Source organism: Folsomia candida, unplaced genomic scaffold (genome assembly GCF_002217175.1).
Source record: "Folsomia candida strain VU population unplaced genomic scaffold, ASM221717v1 Fcan01_Sc001, whole genome shotgun sequence".
Lineage (NCBI taxonomy): Eukaryota > Metazoa > Arthropoda > Collembola > Entomobryomorpha > Isotomidae > Folsomia > Folsomia candida.
The window spans coordinates 13,491,456-13,510,576 of record NW_019091193.1 but is presented as its reverse complement, the minus strand read 5'-3'; the positions used below and the strand labels follow the sequence as shown (position 1 = coordinate 13,510,576).

Here is a 19,121-nt window from a genome sequence, read left to right as displayed (position 1 = left end):
TGAGTATAAATTGTCATTGTAAATATAGTAAGTGCGGGGCGGGAAATTTTTTGTCAGGATGCGGGTCGGCGAAGTCTTATGGAGTATGAAATTGTGCATTATTTTCGATTTCAAGGAATGCCGTAAGTGAAATGCCGCGCTGGGGAAGTCAAAATCCAATCATGACATAAATTGACTAGAAATTGACAAGTGCGGGGCGGGAAATTTTTTGTCAGGATGCGGGTCGGCGAAGTCTTATGGAGTATGAAATTGTGCATTATTTTCGATTTCAAGGAATGCCGTAAGTGAAATGCCGCGCTGGGGAAGTCAAAATCCAATTTTGACATGAATTGACTAGAAATTGACAAGTGCGGGGCGGGAAATTTTTTGTCAGGATGCGGGTCGGCGGGGCCTTATGGAGCATGTAATTGTGCATTATTTTAAATTTCAAAGAATGCCGTAAGTGAAATGCCGCGCTGGGGAAGTCAAAATCCAATTATGACATGAATTGACTAGAAATTGACAAGTGCGGGGCGGGAAATTTTTTGTCAGGATGCGGGTCGGCGAAGTCTTATGGAGTATGAAATTGTGCATTATTTTCGATTTCAAGGAATGCCGTAAGTGAAATGCCGCGCTGGGGAAGTCAAAATCCAATTTTGACATGAATTGACTAGAAATTGACAAGTGCGGGGCGGGAAATTTTTTGTCAGGATGCGGGTCGGCGGGGCCTTATGGAGCATGTAATTGTGCATTATTTTAAATTTCAAAGAATGCCGTAAGTGAAATGCCGCGCTGGGGAAGTCAAAATCCAATTTTGACATGAATTGACTAGAAATTGACAAGTGCGGGGCGGGAAATTTTTTGTCAGGATGCGGGTCGGCGGGGCCTTATGGAGCATGTAATTGTGCATTATTTTAAATTTCAAAGAATGCCGTAAGTGAAATGCCGCGCTGGGGAAGTCAAAATCCAATTATGACATGAATTGACTAGAAATTGACAAGTGCGGGACGGGAAATTTTTTGTCAGGATGCGGGTCGGCGAAGTCTTATGGAGTATGAAATTGTGCATTATTTTCGATTTCAAGGAATGCCGTAAGTGAAATGCCGCGCTGGGGAAGTCAAAATCCAATCATGACATAAATTGACTAGAAATTGACAAGTGCGGGGCGGGAAATTTTTTGTCAGGATGCGGGTCGGCGGAGTCTTATGGAGCATGTAATTGTGCATTATTTTAAATTTCAAAGAATGCCGTAAGTGAAATGCCGCGCTGGGGAAGTCAAATCCAATCATGACATAAATTGACTAGAAATTGACAAGTGGAGCCATGTTGACAGATTTAGGCAATTTTAAGGTCATTGGAGGCATGGCGACAGATTTAGGCAATTTTAAGGTCATTGGAGGCATGGCGACAGATTTAGGTCATTTTAAGGTCACTGGAGGCATGGCGACAGATTTAGGTCATTTTAAGGTCACTGGAGGCATGGCGACAGATTTAGGTCATTTTAAGGTGACTGGAGGCATGGCGACAGATTTAGGTCATTTTAAGGTCATTGGAGGCATGGCGACAGATTTAGGTCATTTTTAGGTCACTGGAGGCATGGCGACCTTTATTACTTAATTAACGGCAGCAGATATTAGCCGATTTTGAGGGGTGCTAATAATGTGTGTGCATACTGTATTGTTCCGAGTCTCAATTTTGCTCATAACCGGTTCCAACTTCACAGACGTGCCAAATTCGCAGGTTGTGTGAGATTTAGATTAGAAGCACAGACTTGAAAAGTAGCTAATTTAGTTTTATAGTTTTATTTAATCTAATTGGTTTGCCCTGGAGCTGGGATTATTTCCAACAAAATAAGTAAAAATGGAGGAGTACGAGGAGGATGAAGAAATGCCGGGAGCATCCAGTGGGGGATGGGGACGAGGAAATCAATGGGACACTGATGAAAATCAGCAAAATTTGAATAACGTAAGTTAACAAGATATGTAGTTAGTTAATTTAATTCAGCTACTGAACACATGTGTTCTTTGATTTTAGTCTGAAGATGCAGAAATGTTAGAAAATCCGGAAGCGGTGTTAACTGAATGTTTGGAAAAGTTTTCCAGTCCTGATTATATACATGTAAGTATCGTTATCGTATGCAATTTTTTTACGTGGACAGTTGTTACCATTTTATACCAAGGGTATGGACCATATTATATTATTACAGGAACCTGGAATTTTTAACCAGCTTAAACGGTACTTGATTAATAGTACATCCTTGAAACTTTGTATTAATCAGTTCATTTAAATTACAAATTATGCAGATACTTCCAAGCAGGAGGTAGTCCAGAACAAGTTATAGAACTTCTGTCCACGAATTATAACGCTTTTGCACAAATGTAAGAATTAATTTATATCTCCAATTATGCATGATGACTAATTTGTGTATCATTTCCAAGGGCAAACTTGATGGCGGAATGGATTATTTGTGGGGGTATGATTTAGATTTACTTTACTAAAATCAATTTACAAGAAAATGTGACAAATTATGGCTCTTATAATTAAAATTAAAAGCAATCAAACTAAGTGATCATGGCTGCACAATATGTAGCAGACTGAAATTATCTTGTAATGCACCTAGGTTCAAGTATAAACGAAGTTCGTACAATGGTGGAGACAAGCTTGACAGATATGATTTTAAAAACATTCGACCCCAAAAAGGCGGATACAATTTTTAGTGAAGAGGGAGAAGTAAGGAAAATGACCAAAATATTATATATACTAATACTAATAATAATATATTTCGTTAATGTTTTTAGACACCTGGTTGGTTAACGGAAATGATTGAGCATAAAAATTGGCGTACACTAGTTTACAGGCTAGCTGAAGAATTTCCAGGTTGGTTGGAGATCCACAAGGCAAATATAGTGGGATATGTGCGTTCTAACTTCTTTATTTGTCTGTTTTCTAGAGTGTCTCATGCTTAATTTTACAATAAAGGTTTGATATATTATCCTACCTAATCATCGTAATATGATTTGTTTGATGAAAGAAAGATAATATGTGTGTTGCAGTTGATCTCTGATGCTGGTTTTCAAGGAGAAATTACATCAATTTCTACAGCAGCTCAACAAATTGAAGTATTTTCTCGTATGGTCAAAACTTCAATTTGCAAAATTCTATCCAGCAATGAAGACAACATTCTAAAACATATGCAGGATACTGCGGTGAGTACGAATTATTTAAAATACAAAGCGAATATGACTCTTTCTTCTCTGATTGCACGTTTTCATATTTTTAAACTTATTTTCTTGTTTATAGAAAATGATCTGTCATGCTGAACATACTTTTGTATACAGGTATTTGTGTAAATACATATTAATTACTTGTGTATTTTGACTGGAGGAAGTTAATAGTACAACATTTCACACTTTGTTGTATATAGCCAAGTACTGCTTAATGTATTAATGCAAGAAACGGGTCGTGGAGGAATGAAAAGGCTGTCGCAGGAAATTATAAAATGTGCTCATGATCAGTTAGTGTCGTCGTCGTCGCTTATATTAATTCCGATTCTGTTTTGCAGGTTTTGATTTACGAAAACTTTAAAAGTATTATTGATTTTTGCAGAGATCATGATGTAACTGCCGTTGTAATGAGTTTGAATGGGTCCACTAACTATCCAAGAGCTTGTCAAGCCTTATCTGCAATGCTTTCGAGAAATGCCCTTAATCCTGCAGATATTACAGTGCTGTTCAAAATGTTTTCTACCACAAATGATCCTCCCCCAGTTGAACTTATAAGGGCACCACAGTTTCTAGGTTTGTATTAAATACGTTAGTGATTTAATGTTAATTGTCATTACTAATGCTTTATAAATACAGAGTTGCTGATTGATGCTCTTTTTAAACCTGGGAGCAAATTGAATCCGGAACATAAATCCAAATATATTTATTTGCTCGCCTATGCTGCCAGGTGAATTTGGATAGCTTGTAATTTTCAAAATTGGTATATACTTTATGTGAACTAAAAATTTTCATTTCAATAATTTATTCCAGCGTTTGTGACATTTTTCGACGTGGTCAGAGGCACAGTTTAAAACAAGATGAGCTGAAATCCACAATTACTTCCATTGAAAAAGTTCATTCCATATGCAATTCAAACAAGAGTAGTTCCGAATTGGTGGTTGAATTACCAGCTTTATACAACTGCATTCGGTGAGTTTCAAAGTAAAGTTATCAAAGAAGCTCTATTACTTCAGACATCCATCGTAATAAATTATTGAGGGTATTCGTTATTTCTTCGTATCCGTGGTATCGTAAAATAGTTTACGAAGAAAAAACAAGGGGTCAAGTTTAGTAAAAATCGTAAGCGTAGTAACGTGATTTTCGATGACAAAATCTTACGACGCTTACAAAATCTCGTAAGCTTCGTAAGTTATTTTATGATACGAAGAATACTAAGGATACGAAGAAATAATGAATACCCTCACTATAAAATAGCAAATTATAATATCATGCTTTCTTCCAGGTTTCCAGTACTGGGTGTTGGTGTAATCCGTTGGGTGGAGTGTACGGTGACGGAACCGTCGTATTTCAAGCTTTGTACTGAACATACTCCCGTTCATATTGCTCTCCTTGATGAGATTGTGGCCAACCATCATCTTCTCCACCAAAAAGTCTTGGAGCTCCTCATCTTGCTGTTTGAGTCCAAACAGGATGAGCTGGAAATTCTGGTCCAGGTTTGTGCAGTCCATTTCCCATGATATTCACAATAATTCTGCGCAGTTCGGTTAGCCATTATTATTTTGAGAGTTTTTCGTCCTTTATGATCTTTTTCATACAATTTGGGAAAAGATCCTTCTTGAAATTACCTACTGCAAACTTTATGGAAAAGTTATTTCAACATTCTCTATATGTATCGTAATTTCTTATTTAAATTTTCACAGCATATTGTTGAGCATCGTTATTGTTGAAGTTTGCATGGCTCTTGGGATGTTGGCGTGTCATAAATGTCATAATATTTGTCACCGTGCAATGGTTTTGGAGGAGAGACGTCCAAAGTGTATTGGCAGTAAATCATGCAATACTTTTGTTAAGGCCACCGTTAACTGCGTTACGAGAGTTTTGACACAAAGCATGAAGAGTTGTAATAAAAGTTTGTCACTTTCTTGACTACCTTTCCTTAGTGGGGAGGACTTGGATGAATGAATTGCTGGATGGGGAGAGAATCTGAGCAATAAAATCACTTGTCAAATGTCGGAAATTATGTCATCTCAAGTTTCCCCAAGGGTAGGGGAGACTGTATCATTATTCCGTTCCGTTATTGTTAGGAATATTTATCATGCAGTCAGTTCCCTTGCCTACGGATAAATGCGTAGATTCATCATTGTGTAATTATTATGCAGACACGATAATTAGAAAATGAGATAATTTGATATTTTTTTACAATTTGATTATACGGTTTCATAGGGTCACAACAATGTTCATTCGTCGTAGCTATTGAACCTTTGCAGATATGTACAAGTCCAGCAAGTAAAATTGCAATATTATTTTTACATCCAGCAGAAAAGCCATCACATAAAAAGTCATATGTAATTTGATAGAAATTGCTGCGGATGAGCATTTTTTTTTGCATAAATTGGCATTATTCATTCATGTTCATCTCTATTTCACAAATAATGATATCCAACTAGTCATACACGACTTTATAACATTCCTGTTCCCCCCATGTCACAATGTAAAATGACTCAATTACACAACTTCCTCCACAATGTTGAATAATTTGTGTGCACATTCAGACAGTTTTACAAAGTTTTACAAAGGTTGCTTTTGTTCCTTTATTTACCTTCATTTCATACGAGCTTAAACTAAGGGTCGCCCAACCAGACAATGCATGTTCGGACAGTTATAATCCAGTTGAAGGACCCTTGGTGAGTGAATGAATACGTCCCACTGTGTCCTGGGCACATTTCATACGTACACATACACCGTCATCCTCGTACTGCCTTTTTTCCATCACCCCGTCTCATCCATATCGATATTTCCATCAATATCGGTTCGCCTATATTTTAATGGGACATGACATTTGACATCATTATGCAACTAAGGAGACATCTCGCCTGCTCATCCACTCTTTGATAGCAACTAACTAACAAGTACATGCATGCATACATTTGTGATTCAAAACGCAACATGCTGATATGGTTGGATCTCGTCCAGCCAAACATTATTGAGCCAATAACATTTGTCTGTTTGTCTCTTTTCATTCTTTTCTTTCATTCTAATAAAAAACTCTCGAGACTTTGCTCTTCTTCTTCCTCTCTCCCGTCCACTACTCGTCTCGTGTCTCTACATATTCACCCGTACTTTGCATGCACTTGCAAATCGCTTCCGTTCGTTCGGTCGTTTTGTTCGGGTTTCGGTTCATCATGATGAGCTCCGCACACACTCAACTAAAACCAAAGTCACTTCTACTACTACTACTACGTACACTTGTCCGTATTATGTTTCGCTCAGGAGTTCGTTCCTTCAACCACATTTGTTTTCAATTCCAATTTTTAGCCAAACTTTCATGTCAAACACGGCAATTGACGACATTTCTACCTGACATCATAAGTGGATGATTGGTTTTTTATTGAATTTTTAAGGGGTATAATTAAATTGAACCACAAATGTCAATAGAAAACAGAAAATGAAGAAATTATTGTAATTTTTAACGATTTTTTATCGATTTTGTGGGTTCATATGTATACAAGGACATGCTATTGCTATTTTGGGGCATTTTGATACTTTTGATTTACAGTCGCTCTTGCTGTGTTAGACCCTGTTTTTTGGTAAGCTGTTACACACATTGGTAAATTTTATCAAGGATTGCATAGCAAATTAAATGTATTACATGAGAAATATATCTTTTACTACTTGTGGATATAGTGCATAGCTCCCTACACATACACATTGCAATGACTAATTCCACAGATGGATGTACTCCTCTAAGAATTTCTTCGTCTCTACCGTATCAAAAGTAAAGTATCTTGTATGCATTACACATACATAAGCTCGCATTATACAACTACACCATTGTCTTTCGTCTCGCATCTTAATTTTTGAGAGTTTTGCATCGAAATCACTAATTTGTAAAGATTAGATACAAGAATAAGATTCATTCCGGTTTTATTAAAAAACAAAAGAGTTGCGAGTTTGAGTATACGTTGGGATATATGAACAGATTTCCGTGAAATTAGACAACCCCGTTGACAGATTCGTGAGACAAGTTCACAAACAATAGTTTTGTATCTTCAAGTGGCAGCAGCAGCAGCAGCACTGGGAAGAACGGTGGTGCTTGCTGAGATGCATTTACTTTGGTGTTCATCTTCACATGAACTCTTTCATTGAATTGCTGTGTATATAGAATTGTAATAATTGAGAAGGAGGAGGTGGGCGTATACTGAATGTGAACAGGCCAGGTAGCTTGTACTCTTTCAGGTTGTCCAACCTTAAAAATCATCCCCATTCATTATGTCACATTTTATTATCGACTTTTGAGTTGTTAAATAATTAAGCCTGCCTGCACACACACACACAAATGTAGACGGTCGATAGAGCTTTTTTTGTTCATCTCTTTTTCCTCTTCTTTATTTGCATTATTGAATTTCTGGTAATTCTGACACAAACTCATATGACAAATGAGAATTCATGCGAGTAAACAGAATAATGTTACGGGATTTACAGTTTTAAATCCAATAACTTATAGCATTCCAATAATGTCATCCGAACAATAATAGAAACAGAGGGAATGACAACTGCATCCACTTTTGTTATTTCAAGGGAGAGCACACATGAGACGAGAGAGAGAGAGATGTTGAGTGTAAGAGGATTTCGATTTTTTGGGGGGATTGTATAACTTTCGATATTGGCATCCTTGGGATTTCCCTTATGGCACACCCAAGTAAATTATGGATGTTATATTAGTTAAAAAATATATATCCCTCTCTCTCTCTCTCTCTTAAACAAATAATATGCTTTGAAATGGATCACTCCAACCTCATGAACTCTATGCTTATGTATTTACTATAATGTCCCTTCTTACTCATCCTCCTCTCTTTGGTCCTCTCTGGCTCATGTTTTGGAAATGGAAAAGTATGAACAAACTGATTTTCTTGTGAATGGATGGATGGATGATGATGTGAGGAGGGGTGTGCTTACACTAATTCCACTCGATGCAATATGAGGTTAAGTTGAAACATAAAATGTGTGTAAAGTGCTCATCCACAACATCAATAATAACTCACTTTTAGTTTTTACTTTTACAAAAACTCGTTATTATTACTGCCAACTTGGTTGTTAAAAGCTCGTCTTTTAGCGTTGTGTACATATTTCTAAAAATAACTCCTTTTAGCCGTCAAAATTCATAAAGTTTCATGATTTGATTCCTTTTTGATTCCCCTCAGATTTCACCCTTTTTTTGGGCATACGAAATTTGTCATTATTAGTATTGTCGAGTTGGTTTCAGTTTTGTCACAAAATAATTTTCCTATTATGGCGGAGAGATTATAGTGTGTATCGCATTACGGGGGGATGTTGTTAATAAATGTATTTGGGGTTTAAAGCTTTTGATGTTGCGTAATTAATTGTGTAAACTTCATTAATTATTGACTGAAGGGATACAAATCATTTTGACAAGTTTAATACCTCGGACGGAAAGTGCATTCCCCGTTTTCAGCCATGAATGAAATGGAATGGATGGTTCCAGTCTCCTCAATAATTTTGTTTTCAACTCCCCTGTTGATAAAGTTTTCGATTTATTGTCGTTTCCCTTCATTTCCACTTTCATAATTTAATTCAATTCACCTCTGCCCTTTGCCTTTATTACTATCTAATCTCTGCAGAAAGTTATATACACCTACAAGTAAGGGAGTGACAATTCCTTGTCTAATTAAAGATTTGTGTTTATTACTTTGCTAGCAAATTTATTGAATAGTGAATGAAAATTGATGATTTTCTTCAAATATTACATGGCGTATTCAAGTACAAAATACAGTATACATGTGTATGTACAGCAACTATGCAACGAAAGAAGTGTGAGAAAATGTCGAGAAAAACAGACCAGAGAAGCAAAAGTAGTTGGTTAATCGAGCCAAGCTGAGGATGACTAAATGGGTTTTTGTTTCAAAGATTAATTTTGTCGATTCGAGTTTTAAATAAAAAGCGAAAAATTGCAAGTTGGGTAATATCATCTCATCATCGACGTGATGGTGTATTTGCTTTAAAAAACAAAAGAATTAAGCACGCTTTTTTTGTTTATAGCTCGAACTTCGTAAAATGCTGTTGGACCGTTGCGTGAACTTGGTACGTTCATACGATATGTAACTTACGATAATTTTGATGTTGGACGATTTTTTGACTGAAAAGTTCTATTTCAGTTAACTCGAGGCTGTGTGGTGCCGGTTCTCAAGTACATGAAACAATGCTGGCTTCGCGGTGACACTGACATTTCTCTCATCAGATATTTCGTTAACGAAGTAAGAAAATTTATTTTTCGTAAAAATTTACAGTTATCGCACAAAAAGATGATGATGAGGGCATTTTATTTTAATCGCATTTTATCAACTACTACACAACTAAATTCATTTGACAATAGCCTTACTACAAACTTGTGTCTCTGTGTATGTGCGTAGGTATTGGACGTAGTGAGTCCTCCATATTCGAGTGAGTTTGTGCAGTTATTCTTACCCTTGGTGGAAAGCGACGAGATTACTGGGAGCTCAGTAAAAGATTACAAGGATCCAAGCAGTGAAATGCAAGATGTTGTTGGGGAATTCATCGGTGAGTATATGCCTCGCTCGTTCACTCTACTGCATACTTTTTTATGTATGAAAAATCAATCTGGTGTAAAAAAAATGATAAGAAATTTGATGAAAATTTTCAGTCTACTGCAAGGCGAACTACTCTTCTGCATCCACCACGGCGGGGACGACGACGAATACGACGACGTAGATGTGATTTGATGGGATTGACTATTGAGGAGCATTGGAATTTTTTTCTGAATAAATAAAGGATGATAAATGACGTTTTATCTCTAGCTTCGACTTTATGGCAATTTTAGTCAGCCCATCTACGTTGATGGGATAAATCCTATAAAGACGATTCTCGATATTGGAAAAAATTTTGCTCCTGCTCCCTTCTCCCCAGCACCACTACCACCCAAAGTCATAAATTTATTCTTCCCGTACTTTCCTTTTCTTTTCCAGATTTCTTCTCCACGACGAGGACTCCCTTTTATGAGTTTCTGAAATTTCTCTCTCCACCAACGACGTCCGTACACCAACTCGCTTTCGTACATGGCATGAGCTGAGTTGGGTTTGGATAGTGGTGGTGGTAGTCGTGAGATGAAAATCAAGTCTTTTTGTATCATACACAAGTACTCCCTACACATGGAAGGAGCGAAGAAGAAGTAGTATGGGCGATATATTTCTGTCGTGGTGGGGGGAACGCGTTGCGATTTATTCGAGCAATTTTGTTGATTTATAAGAACACTGTGAGTTGAGTAGAGAAATGAGATTTATTATTAGTCGTTTCATAGTCGTCTTTCTCTCTCGCTCTTTCTCTCCCTGCCTGCAGTGGTGGTGGTGGCGGATAGAAGAGAAAGGAGAAAGGAGGTGGTGGTGGTGGTGGATATAAAATAAATATCAAACTATCACCCAGAGTTATGATAGTCGTGTTATTATAGTCGACGCATACGCAGAATCATATTTAATAACGCGCTCCCCTCCTTCCTCTCCTTCCTCTCCGCCCTCTTCCCTCTCTCACTCAGTCTCCGTGGCTGCTGATGAAATATCAATCATAACTTTTTATGCCACCCTCCACGCCGTCCTCTCTCTTCCTCTCTCACGAGTGGGCAAGTGCTGCTTTCTCTCCCTCTCTCGCCCAGCTTTCTCCTCTGGTCAGCGTTCACCTGATTGGGCATGGACTGGGCGGGGTCATTTTCTTGATCATCGTCATCATCGTGCCGCATTGCGGAAATTCCTCTCTTCCCCATCCACCGCACACTCTTCCACTAGCACCACCACCACCACTGCTTTCTTTACTTTCTTTCCATTTCTTCGTCTTCTTGATGCTGCTGCTGCTGCTGCCTACCACCTGCCACCATGTTGCTGCTCCCGTTATTAATATTGGATGGATGCAATAGACAGAGAGAAAACCACTATGAGCAGGGGAAAACCACTATCCATCTGAATACATATGTATGCAGTGTGTGTGCATGTATCTGCCATAACGGGGGATGGTGAGTTCCAAATAAAAATACGTGGGCACACATGCACGACTACAAACAACCAAACTTTCTCCGCTCCACTAGAGAAAAGAAAGACAAACATGAAATGGATCCATCACTTATTCAAACATTTTTGAATATTTTATCAAAATCCACTCGTATCAAACCCACAGCAAAATAAGCTTGACTTTTCTCTCAAACTCTCCGACTGCTGCTGCTGCTGTCTCGCTGTGTATGTATTTCATGGAGTAGTCTGCTGGTCGTCGTTGATGTTGTCACTCTGTGTCCTCGTCGTCTCATGTCAGTGGAAAAGGGGAGAAAGAGCATAATATTGGATTTTGTGTCCACAAATATCGTTATGTTATATGGTGGAAAAAATTGAGAGAAACAAACAGACAAGTTGTTGGCAGCCTGTGTGTGAGAGAGGGTGATGTGCCTGGTAGGTGCTGCTGGTGGTGGAAGTACGTATAGCGGGTGACGGGGGGGAAAGGACCGCAAAGTACAGACGATGAAAGTGAAAATGCATTTGAGCAAATAATTCGGATGGGGTGGATGAGAGGCGATGGATGGTTTTGATCAGAATTATATGACATATGGGATGAATTGACACAGGGTTAATTGACACTGATTCGCCTGATGCACCCTCAATATTCCATATTACTCTCAAAATTACTTTCTTTCGCTACGCACTTTTTTGATTAAAATCATCACAAAGTATTCAGTCCACTTTTTTACCATTATTAACTGGCGAGAGAGAGAGAGAGAGGATGGAAAGCGATGGAGTTTTAGTTTTCTAGTCTGCTGCCTGCCTGCTCTTCTGGGTGGTGGTGATGGTGGATTGTGTAGAAAGAGTGAAATAAATATTCATGAGGAATTGATTTGCATAGGGCATTTCCATAGAAAACCATTTTCAGCAGAGAGATGGATAGAGAAGAGAATTAGTAACCACCACCATCATTCAGCTCAGTCTTCTCTCCTTCCTACTGATGCTCGTAGGCTAAAGTAGTACATGGCGAATACATGGTTGTGTTGGGGAATCTACAATTTGATTATTTTTTGGCTGACTTTCTCATTAAAGTTGAGGGAGGGTTAGTTGGGCTTCTTCTGCACATGACGTACTAGACAAAATATCTAATTCTACGCTCAACTCTTCTCTCTCTCTCTCCCGCGAGGAGATTATTGTTGTAAGTTTTGTAAGTCGGAATGTATTTTGACAGCGACGATAGTTTCCTCTGCCTCATCTTCCTTCATTTCCATTCTCCTGCTATTCCTACTCCCGATCTCCTCCTGCTCTTCCGAGGATGAGGAGATATTCAGATTTCCACTAAATGACGACGGGGGGATGCGGGAGGGAGGGGAACGGAGTATAAGCCGATAATGAAATCATGCATCTAGAAAATGATCATACCATGTATTTCACAGATTTCCAGATAAAGAGTTATTACCCGACACACCACCTTCTCGTTTAACTCGCTCTCTCTGCCATCCCATTTCCTGCTGCAGGTGAAATTTTTCCACTCTGCTGTGCTGTCTCTTCCACATAACCTGCCACCACCACCACCACCGCGTTCCTTATGTGCATTATGGTTGCTTCCCGTTTTAGTCTTTAGCAAGGTCCGCTCAGGTGCGTAATTGCTTTCCTCCTCTCCCTTCCTCATTTTTACTCAAAAATCAATTCCAATTACACATAAATGCTGGGCAGCAGCAGCAGCGATGGTGGTTGAAGGAAAAGTCACTTTCTCTCCCTGCCCTTCCTCTCTTTCTCTTTCTCTCTAATTCCTCAATTTATTTTAATGCCTGCATATTGCTATCTTTCCTCTGTTGGGGTGTAATAAGCAGCATTTCCCGACGTTATCAAACATAAATAAACAAAAAGGAGGAGCACGTAAACCCCGATTAGATTATGATAAGAAGATTTCCATGTAAACCTTTGTCTGTTGATTCAATACGGATGTAAAGTCTGGGATAAATTCTAACACGCAATATTCACAACTTGCACACACACGGCATGGGCAGTGCGGTGCATGGTATGACATTTATACGAGTTGTTGTGTGTGGAGCTTTATTTTCCGCTTAATTCCATCCCATCGCCGAGATGAGAGTGAGTGCGAGAGGAGACGAGGAAGGAGAAGCGAATCGATACAAATCCCAGGCACAAGTTGAGTTTAGTTGTGACAAAATTAAATACAAATTTCTCATGTTGTCCAAATGAAATGAACCCGATAAATAAGGGCGACCCTTGGATTATATGAGTGGATGGATGGCTGGGGCAGAGAGCTTTCATATGGATTTGCATACATGGATGAAGGGGAATGCTGCACATAAGGCTGGAAGTGTGCATAATAATTCGGATTCTGAGATTTTATGGAGAATATTGGCCATTTTATTTGACAGATAGTCGAGTTATGGTGATCATAGGAGGGAGACAGCGCCTCGTGTGTATTAGCATTGAAATTTAAGTAAGTGTGATAAGGGTGTGTAGGATCAGGATGAAATGGTATTCATTTGGAATCTAGGGACGACGACGATGATGATTTGGATTTTGTAGGGATGGATGAAAATAATGAAAAATCCCAGGGGGGATTAGTATAAAATTTCACACTAGTTAAATTGGTGAGACTTGAGTCATATGTATGATTGAAGTGCAGGGCGAGAGATTGCAAAGGCGTAGATACGTATTTGTTTTTGATCAAGTGTGTCATTTTCATAATGATTGTCAACAGAATTCCACAGGGAAGTTGCACACGTTTCGCTCCTCTCTCGTCAGATTTATTGCCAACCATTTACGCCAAACCAACCGACCCAACCTCTCCCCCACACACATAGAGAAATACATATCCTCGCCTTACATGTATTCATTTTGAATGTTTCCTTCATTTTAGATCTCCAGTCTCTCTCCAGCACAGCAATGTGGATGGAAGAAAAACAACTTTTTCTGGAAAAGGGAAGAAGATGGTCGGCTGGGGTGGAAAAATCGATGGTGAGCAGAGAGAGAAAAGTGACCACCGGTCAATAATATAGTCCTCTTGTTCCTTTTCGGGGTAGCCAGCACAGCCTATAGATTTTTTGGACGCATGGTCTGTAGGACGCGGACGAGGAGAGAAGAAGAAGATTTTTATGAACAAAATGGCTGTTGGATTGGATGGACATGTGAAATGAAATGGGTGCGATGGGAGTAAAGGAAAGCAATTATAATCGAAAAGATAGAGTGAGAAAAGTGAGAGAGAGAGAGACCAGCGTTTGAGAATCCCGACGTTCTAGACATGATGTGAATGCAAAGGGATATTAATTGTTATAATATATATTATTTGTTGACAGGTCGAGGAGACAGTGTCTGGAATAGAGTGGATACACTTGAAAATTTATTATTGTGTCCCTTTGGATGGACGACAACCTACAAGCTACGACCAGAGAGAGCAGGAATAAGAGTGGAAAAAACAAGTCCTCTTCTTCAACCAAAAACTTGTTCGAAGGGACATTTGAAAGCAAAGCAGTGTAGCCCATTTGTTATTACCCTGCTCTTGGACTTACCCTTTCCAGCATCACCACCGTGATTGACGCTTTAAATAATCAGAGAGAGAGAGATGTTGACACACACACACACACAGCTCACATTTTATCCAAACAATAAAAGTGGAGGAGGGGGGATGAGAACGTCGTCATGTCTTGGCTCAAAATTTCCGTTTCCGTCAACATTCAATATCATTTTATGGAGATGGTTGACACGAGGAGGGGGTGACCTTTTTCCTCACAATTTCTGCTCTCTTAAATTGATTGATGGACGTGGATCACTTCCGCATAGGAAACATATCGAGGATCGTTTAGTCCCCCCTCCTCATCGTCTCCGACTCTTCTTCTTCATCTCCACCACCACCACTTTGAATAATATGCTTATCGAGGGAATATTTATTATTGGCAACATTGCAGTCGTCCTACAAATAATGACGACGACAAACGTTCACAGCAATAATGCTGCATGAAGGCGTACGCATAATAATGGTGATAAAAGTAGTCGAGGTAATAAATGATGTGATTTTTTGAGCACCTGTGTCCCTTTATGTATCATCAGAGTGGTGGTGGAAGGTGTCTTGACGTGGATATTTTTAGAATAAGAGTGTGAAAATGATCTTTTACAGAGTTTAGTTTAGTTTTTTTTCTTTATATTAACTAAATGGAGTGAGTTTATAGGAACATATACATAAATGACGAAGAAGTGAGTGGTGTGGGTAATGGTGGGGATGGGTTGGCTGTGGGGTTATTGTTATCTGTGTTGATATGCCAAGTCACGATATGCTTCTTTAAATTTTTTGAATGAAAATAAAAACAATAAATTCATTTTCAATTAGACACACGGTTAAAATTCGTGATTTGTTCCAAACAGGATTTGTTTCAACATCTGCTCTGAAAATTCCCTTGTTCTCTTTCTCTGAGAATAACTACTTTTATATTCTTTGTCTCCATCCTATCCATCTCTATCCATCTATCCATTTCTCTTGGCTGAGGTGGTGGTGGTGGATGGTGTGGGATATGACGAATACAATTTATTCATGAATTCCTCAACAAAACTTTTTTGATTCTTGATTCAGGATGAGACTGCTTCTATTACTAAAAGATAAATGAGTTTGCTCCCCGATTTTGATCACTTTGGATTGGCTGCGAGATCATTAGAGTTCATTAAACGGAGTGAACGATATTAAGTGAGAAGCTTGAATTATTAGACTATTCAAATGTCACACGGTGAATAATAAAGATATTTCATTTCTCTCTGCATCACTATGTTCACTGGGTGTAAGTATGGATGGCACTTATTGAGATCATTTGGCAGTGTCGGTGGTGTCGGTGGTGGGGGTGTTGGTGGGGAAAGAGAGAGGGGAAGCTCCTGTCGCATTATTAATATAGATTATTGAGGGCTCCAAGGTTAAAAAGGTGGCGCAGAGTTTCATCTTTAACTAGATTGATAGTAAACGAGTTAGAAGAGCCGTCAAGTGGCGTATGTATAATAATAATAATGCGGTGGTGGTGGATGGATGGGAGTCAAGTGAAAAGGGTGTGTTATATAACCTGGACTGATTAATGACCAACACCATCGTCCGCAGCCAACTATCAGGACGAGTCAGCAGTGTAAGCGAAGGAAAGGAAAGAATTTTTATGGATGCGGAGAAGCGACCCTTGTTTCATCCCTTGCTTGTCTGTTGTCAACTAGAAATTTATAATAATATTTTTACTTTGATGCCATCAGACTGATAACAGACCTCTAAATTGTCCGTGGACAGAAAGAAGGTGTTAGCCTTTATTTGATTCCTTTTCCTTTGTTTTTTGGGTGGCCAAAACTCGTCCTCACTCGCTCTCTTCTCACATCCAAATGACTCGACGCTTCTCAATTTCTAATTCCAGTCTCTCAAAAAGTATTATAAAAACCGTGAAATGACTTTGCATTCTATTCCAATATTATTGGTTTGATTTCAAACTTTTGACAGCCAAATTGCTACTGGATTCTCTCTCCTCTCGCTACCTTTTCATTTGCTTGACGCCTTTTGCTTATGGATGAGACGACGACATGCTCTTGACATGCTCTCGATAATGCCTGATATACTTTTTCACAATAATAAATACATTGGAATATAGAGCAGAGAATGGGAGATTGATGTGTTTTTTCTCTGCTTTTTATTTATTATTATTATATCCCATATCACTAACTCAAAGGAATGGTGTGTGGTGGTGGTGGTGGGGGGAGAAAGAGAGGAGAGAGAGAGAGACGTAAGTTATGAGATCAATATGAACCACTGGGGAAATATTACATGAATTCTCTTTTTTCGTCTTTTCCAATGTCCACTCAATGTCCCCAGTCAGCCAACTGATTTATCGGCTGTCCCCAAATTCAACAAAAATGATACACTTACAACTTACTCTCTCCATTCTCAAGAGATTTAAGAAGAGGCGAATGAAACGAACGAGGAGACGATTTCATTGTACATACGCTGGTCAACATTATATGGTGAGTAGTGTGGCCGTATTTTTTCTCTGATTGCTCCTGGGATTGATGCCCAAAAAGCTTTAGGCCGAGGACCAGAGGGGATTTATTTTTTTGCACAGATTTATTTACAAAGAGAGAGAGAAAAAATGGGGAGCCAGCCGATCTCGCGTCATTCAAGAACAACCACACCGTAGTGGACATTCAATTCAGTCTCTGGAGAGGACGAGGAAGTTTCACCAGTTCACATTTAGAAGACTTGCCCGACAGACACAGGAGGATATTATGCGACCCATAAAATATAATAAAAAGCGACCTCTCACTCACTCACTCTCTCGCCCAGTCGCTCTATTTTGCTTATGATGGAGTAATATGCCGGGTATGATTTATGTGCGGGGTGATTCATTGACTCATTTTAATTTTTAAATAATAACAGGGCGATGTCGAAAGGGGAAATGGAATGAACTTTAGGTTAATTATCAATCAGTATTGTCAAGTGTCTCGGTCTCAATTAACTGACGGCAGCCTCGTTTTCTCATTCCGCTCCCCCCTCGCTCGCTCGCCGTCTCTGATTCCAATATTCCACCACGAGCGACCCTCTGCCAGTCCATAGTCGTGGATGGATGTAGTGTTGTGTGTAGTGCTCAAGGTCAATTAGGCGATTATTGATCAGTCTTTTTGTACTGGGGAGTAATATGAAAATTGGATAATGTGTTATTATGCATGTGTCACTGGTTGGGTCGTTTGGTCGTCTGTCCATCCACACTGAATATTTGATGGACAGCGGCGGAGGAGCGGACAGGGAGAGAGCGGAGAAGAGATATCAATTTGATGACAAGAATATCAAGCGGAATCTCTCTCTGCGGGGGAAATAAATATTTGATCAGAGAATGAAAGACTTTTGTCCATCCACGTTTACTCAGTAGAGGAATCTTATACGCGTATGTGGGCATCGGCAGCAGCAGCAGGGTTGGATTGGTTGGAAGGGATTATCAATTGCTAGTTTGTTCTCTCTCGGTGTATACGTACATTCGTCCGTATCTGGAAATTGAGAGAAATCGGCGATGGACCAGCAGCAGCAGCATCCGCAACAGAATCACAAGAGAGAGAGAGAAAGAGAGCGAGTTAGTTGTTAAAGAAGTATTTTATTGATTTTTCTTTCTATCCACATCCCCAAAAATTCATCCGATCCACTCGGCCTCTCCGATTCTCTAATTATCCAAAATATCTGTCAAAACATTAATTAACAACCTTTCTCGTCAGATCATCTTTCAAATCAGGAGCAGTCTTCAATATTCTCTTGGCAATAATAAAAGGGCCTGCTACTCGCTGCGAAAGAGAACAAAACGTTATATATGTATTATTATAAAAGAGAATTTCCATCTCATCTTGCACTACTTTGCTACTGATGTACCACCACCACCTCCACCACTATTATCATCATCACTAAGGATGGATCATCGGATGTTTTAGTCATGCTCTTTTTATGCTCAGCCATACTTTGTTGATGATGAGTAAGTGAGAATTTTTATTATAACTTGGATACAAAATTTCAAGCACGAATTGAATTGTGTTCCGTTCGATTACACTCAACATCAAACATCTCATCATCATCATATCGGCAACATCATCAACATTTTCATTCTTGGACCTAAAGTTACGCATCACTTCACACATCGCACACAGTTTTGTTGTGTGTAACAAAATTGAGAAGAGCGTTTTTTTGTGAATGTGTAAAATTGGCCGGATGTTAACAAAGTTACAAAATTTTGTTTGATTATTGTTATGATTATTATGATTATTATTTGTTCACTCATTTGTGATTCCTATTTTGTCCTCGACTTTGTCCATCCATTACGGAGATAAAAAGAGGAAAAAGGCGAGGGGATGAATTAGTGGATCAAAAAGGGATGAGACAGTTTTG

At 39.0% G+C, this 19,121-nt stretch overlaps 1 protein-coding gene and 1 long non-coding RNA gene across 3 annotated transcripts; both read left to right on the top strand.

Annotated features, from left to right (window-relative positions):
* The first annotated feature begins 1,703 nt into the window (after positions 1-1,703).
* On the top strand, positions 1,704-10,035 carry LOC110851438 (negative elongation factor D). 2 transcript variants are annotated; one of them, XM_022099216.2, is made up of 19 exons: positions 1,705-1,944; positions 2,014-2,097; positions 2,186-2,214; positions 2,283-2,357; positions 2,418-2,452; positions 2,600-2,709; positions 2,778-2,856; positions 2,930-2,958; positions 3,033-3,185; positions 3,280-3,317; positions 3,404-3,493; positions 3,586-3,776; positions 3,840-3,930; positions 4,014-4,172; positions 4,486-4,696; positions 9,261-9,302; positions 9,377-9,475; positions 9,632-9,779; positions 9,883-10,035. In XM_022099216.2, exons 1-19 carry the CDS (start codon positions 1,840-1,842, stop codon positions 9,948-9,950), a joined length of 1,836 nt encoding a protein of 611 aa, XP_021954908.1. In that variant the 5' UTR covers positions 1,705-1,839; the 3' UTR covers positions 9,951-10,035. The 2 variants fall into 2 exon arrangements, with proteins under 2 accessions (XP_021954915.1, XP_021954908.1); XM_022099223.2 differs by lacking the exon at positions 3,404-3,493 and having other exon boundaries at positions 1,704-1,944.
* A 4,189-nt stretch (positions 10,036-14,224) lies between these two features.
* Positions 14,225-15,996, top strand: LOC118438659. Its single transcript, XR_004836979.1, has 2 exons — positions 14,225-14,443; positions 14,545-15,996. It is a non-coding gene; the product is annotated as an uncharacterized LOC118438659 (long non-coding RNA).
* Positions 15,997-19,121: the final 3,125 nt, after the last annotated feature.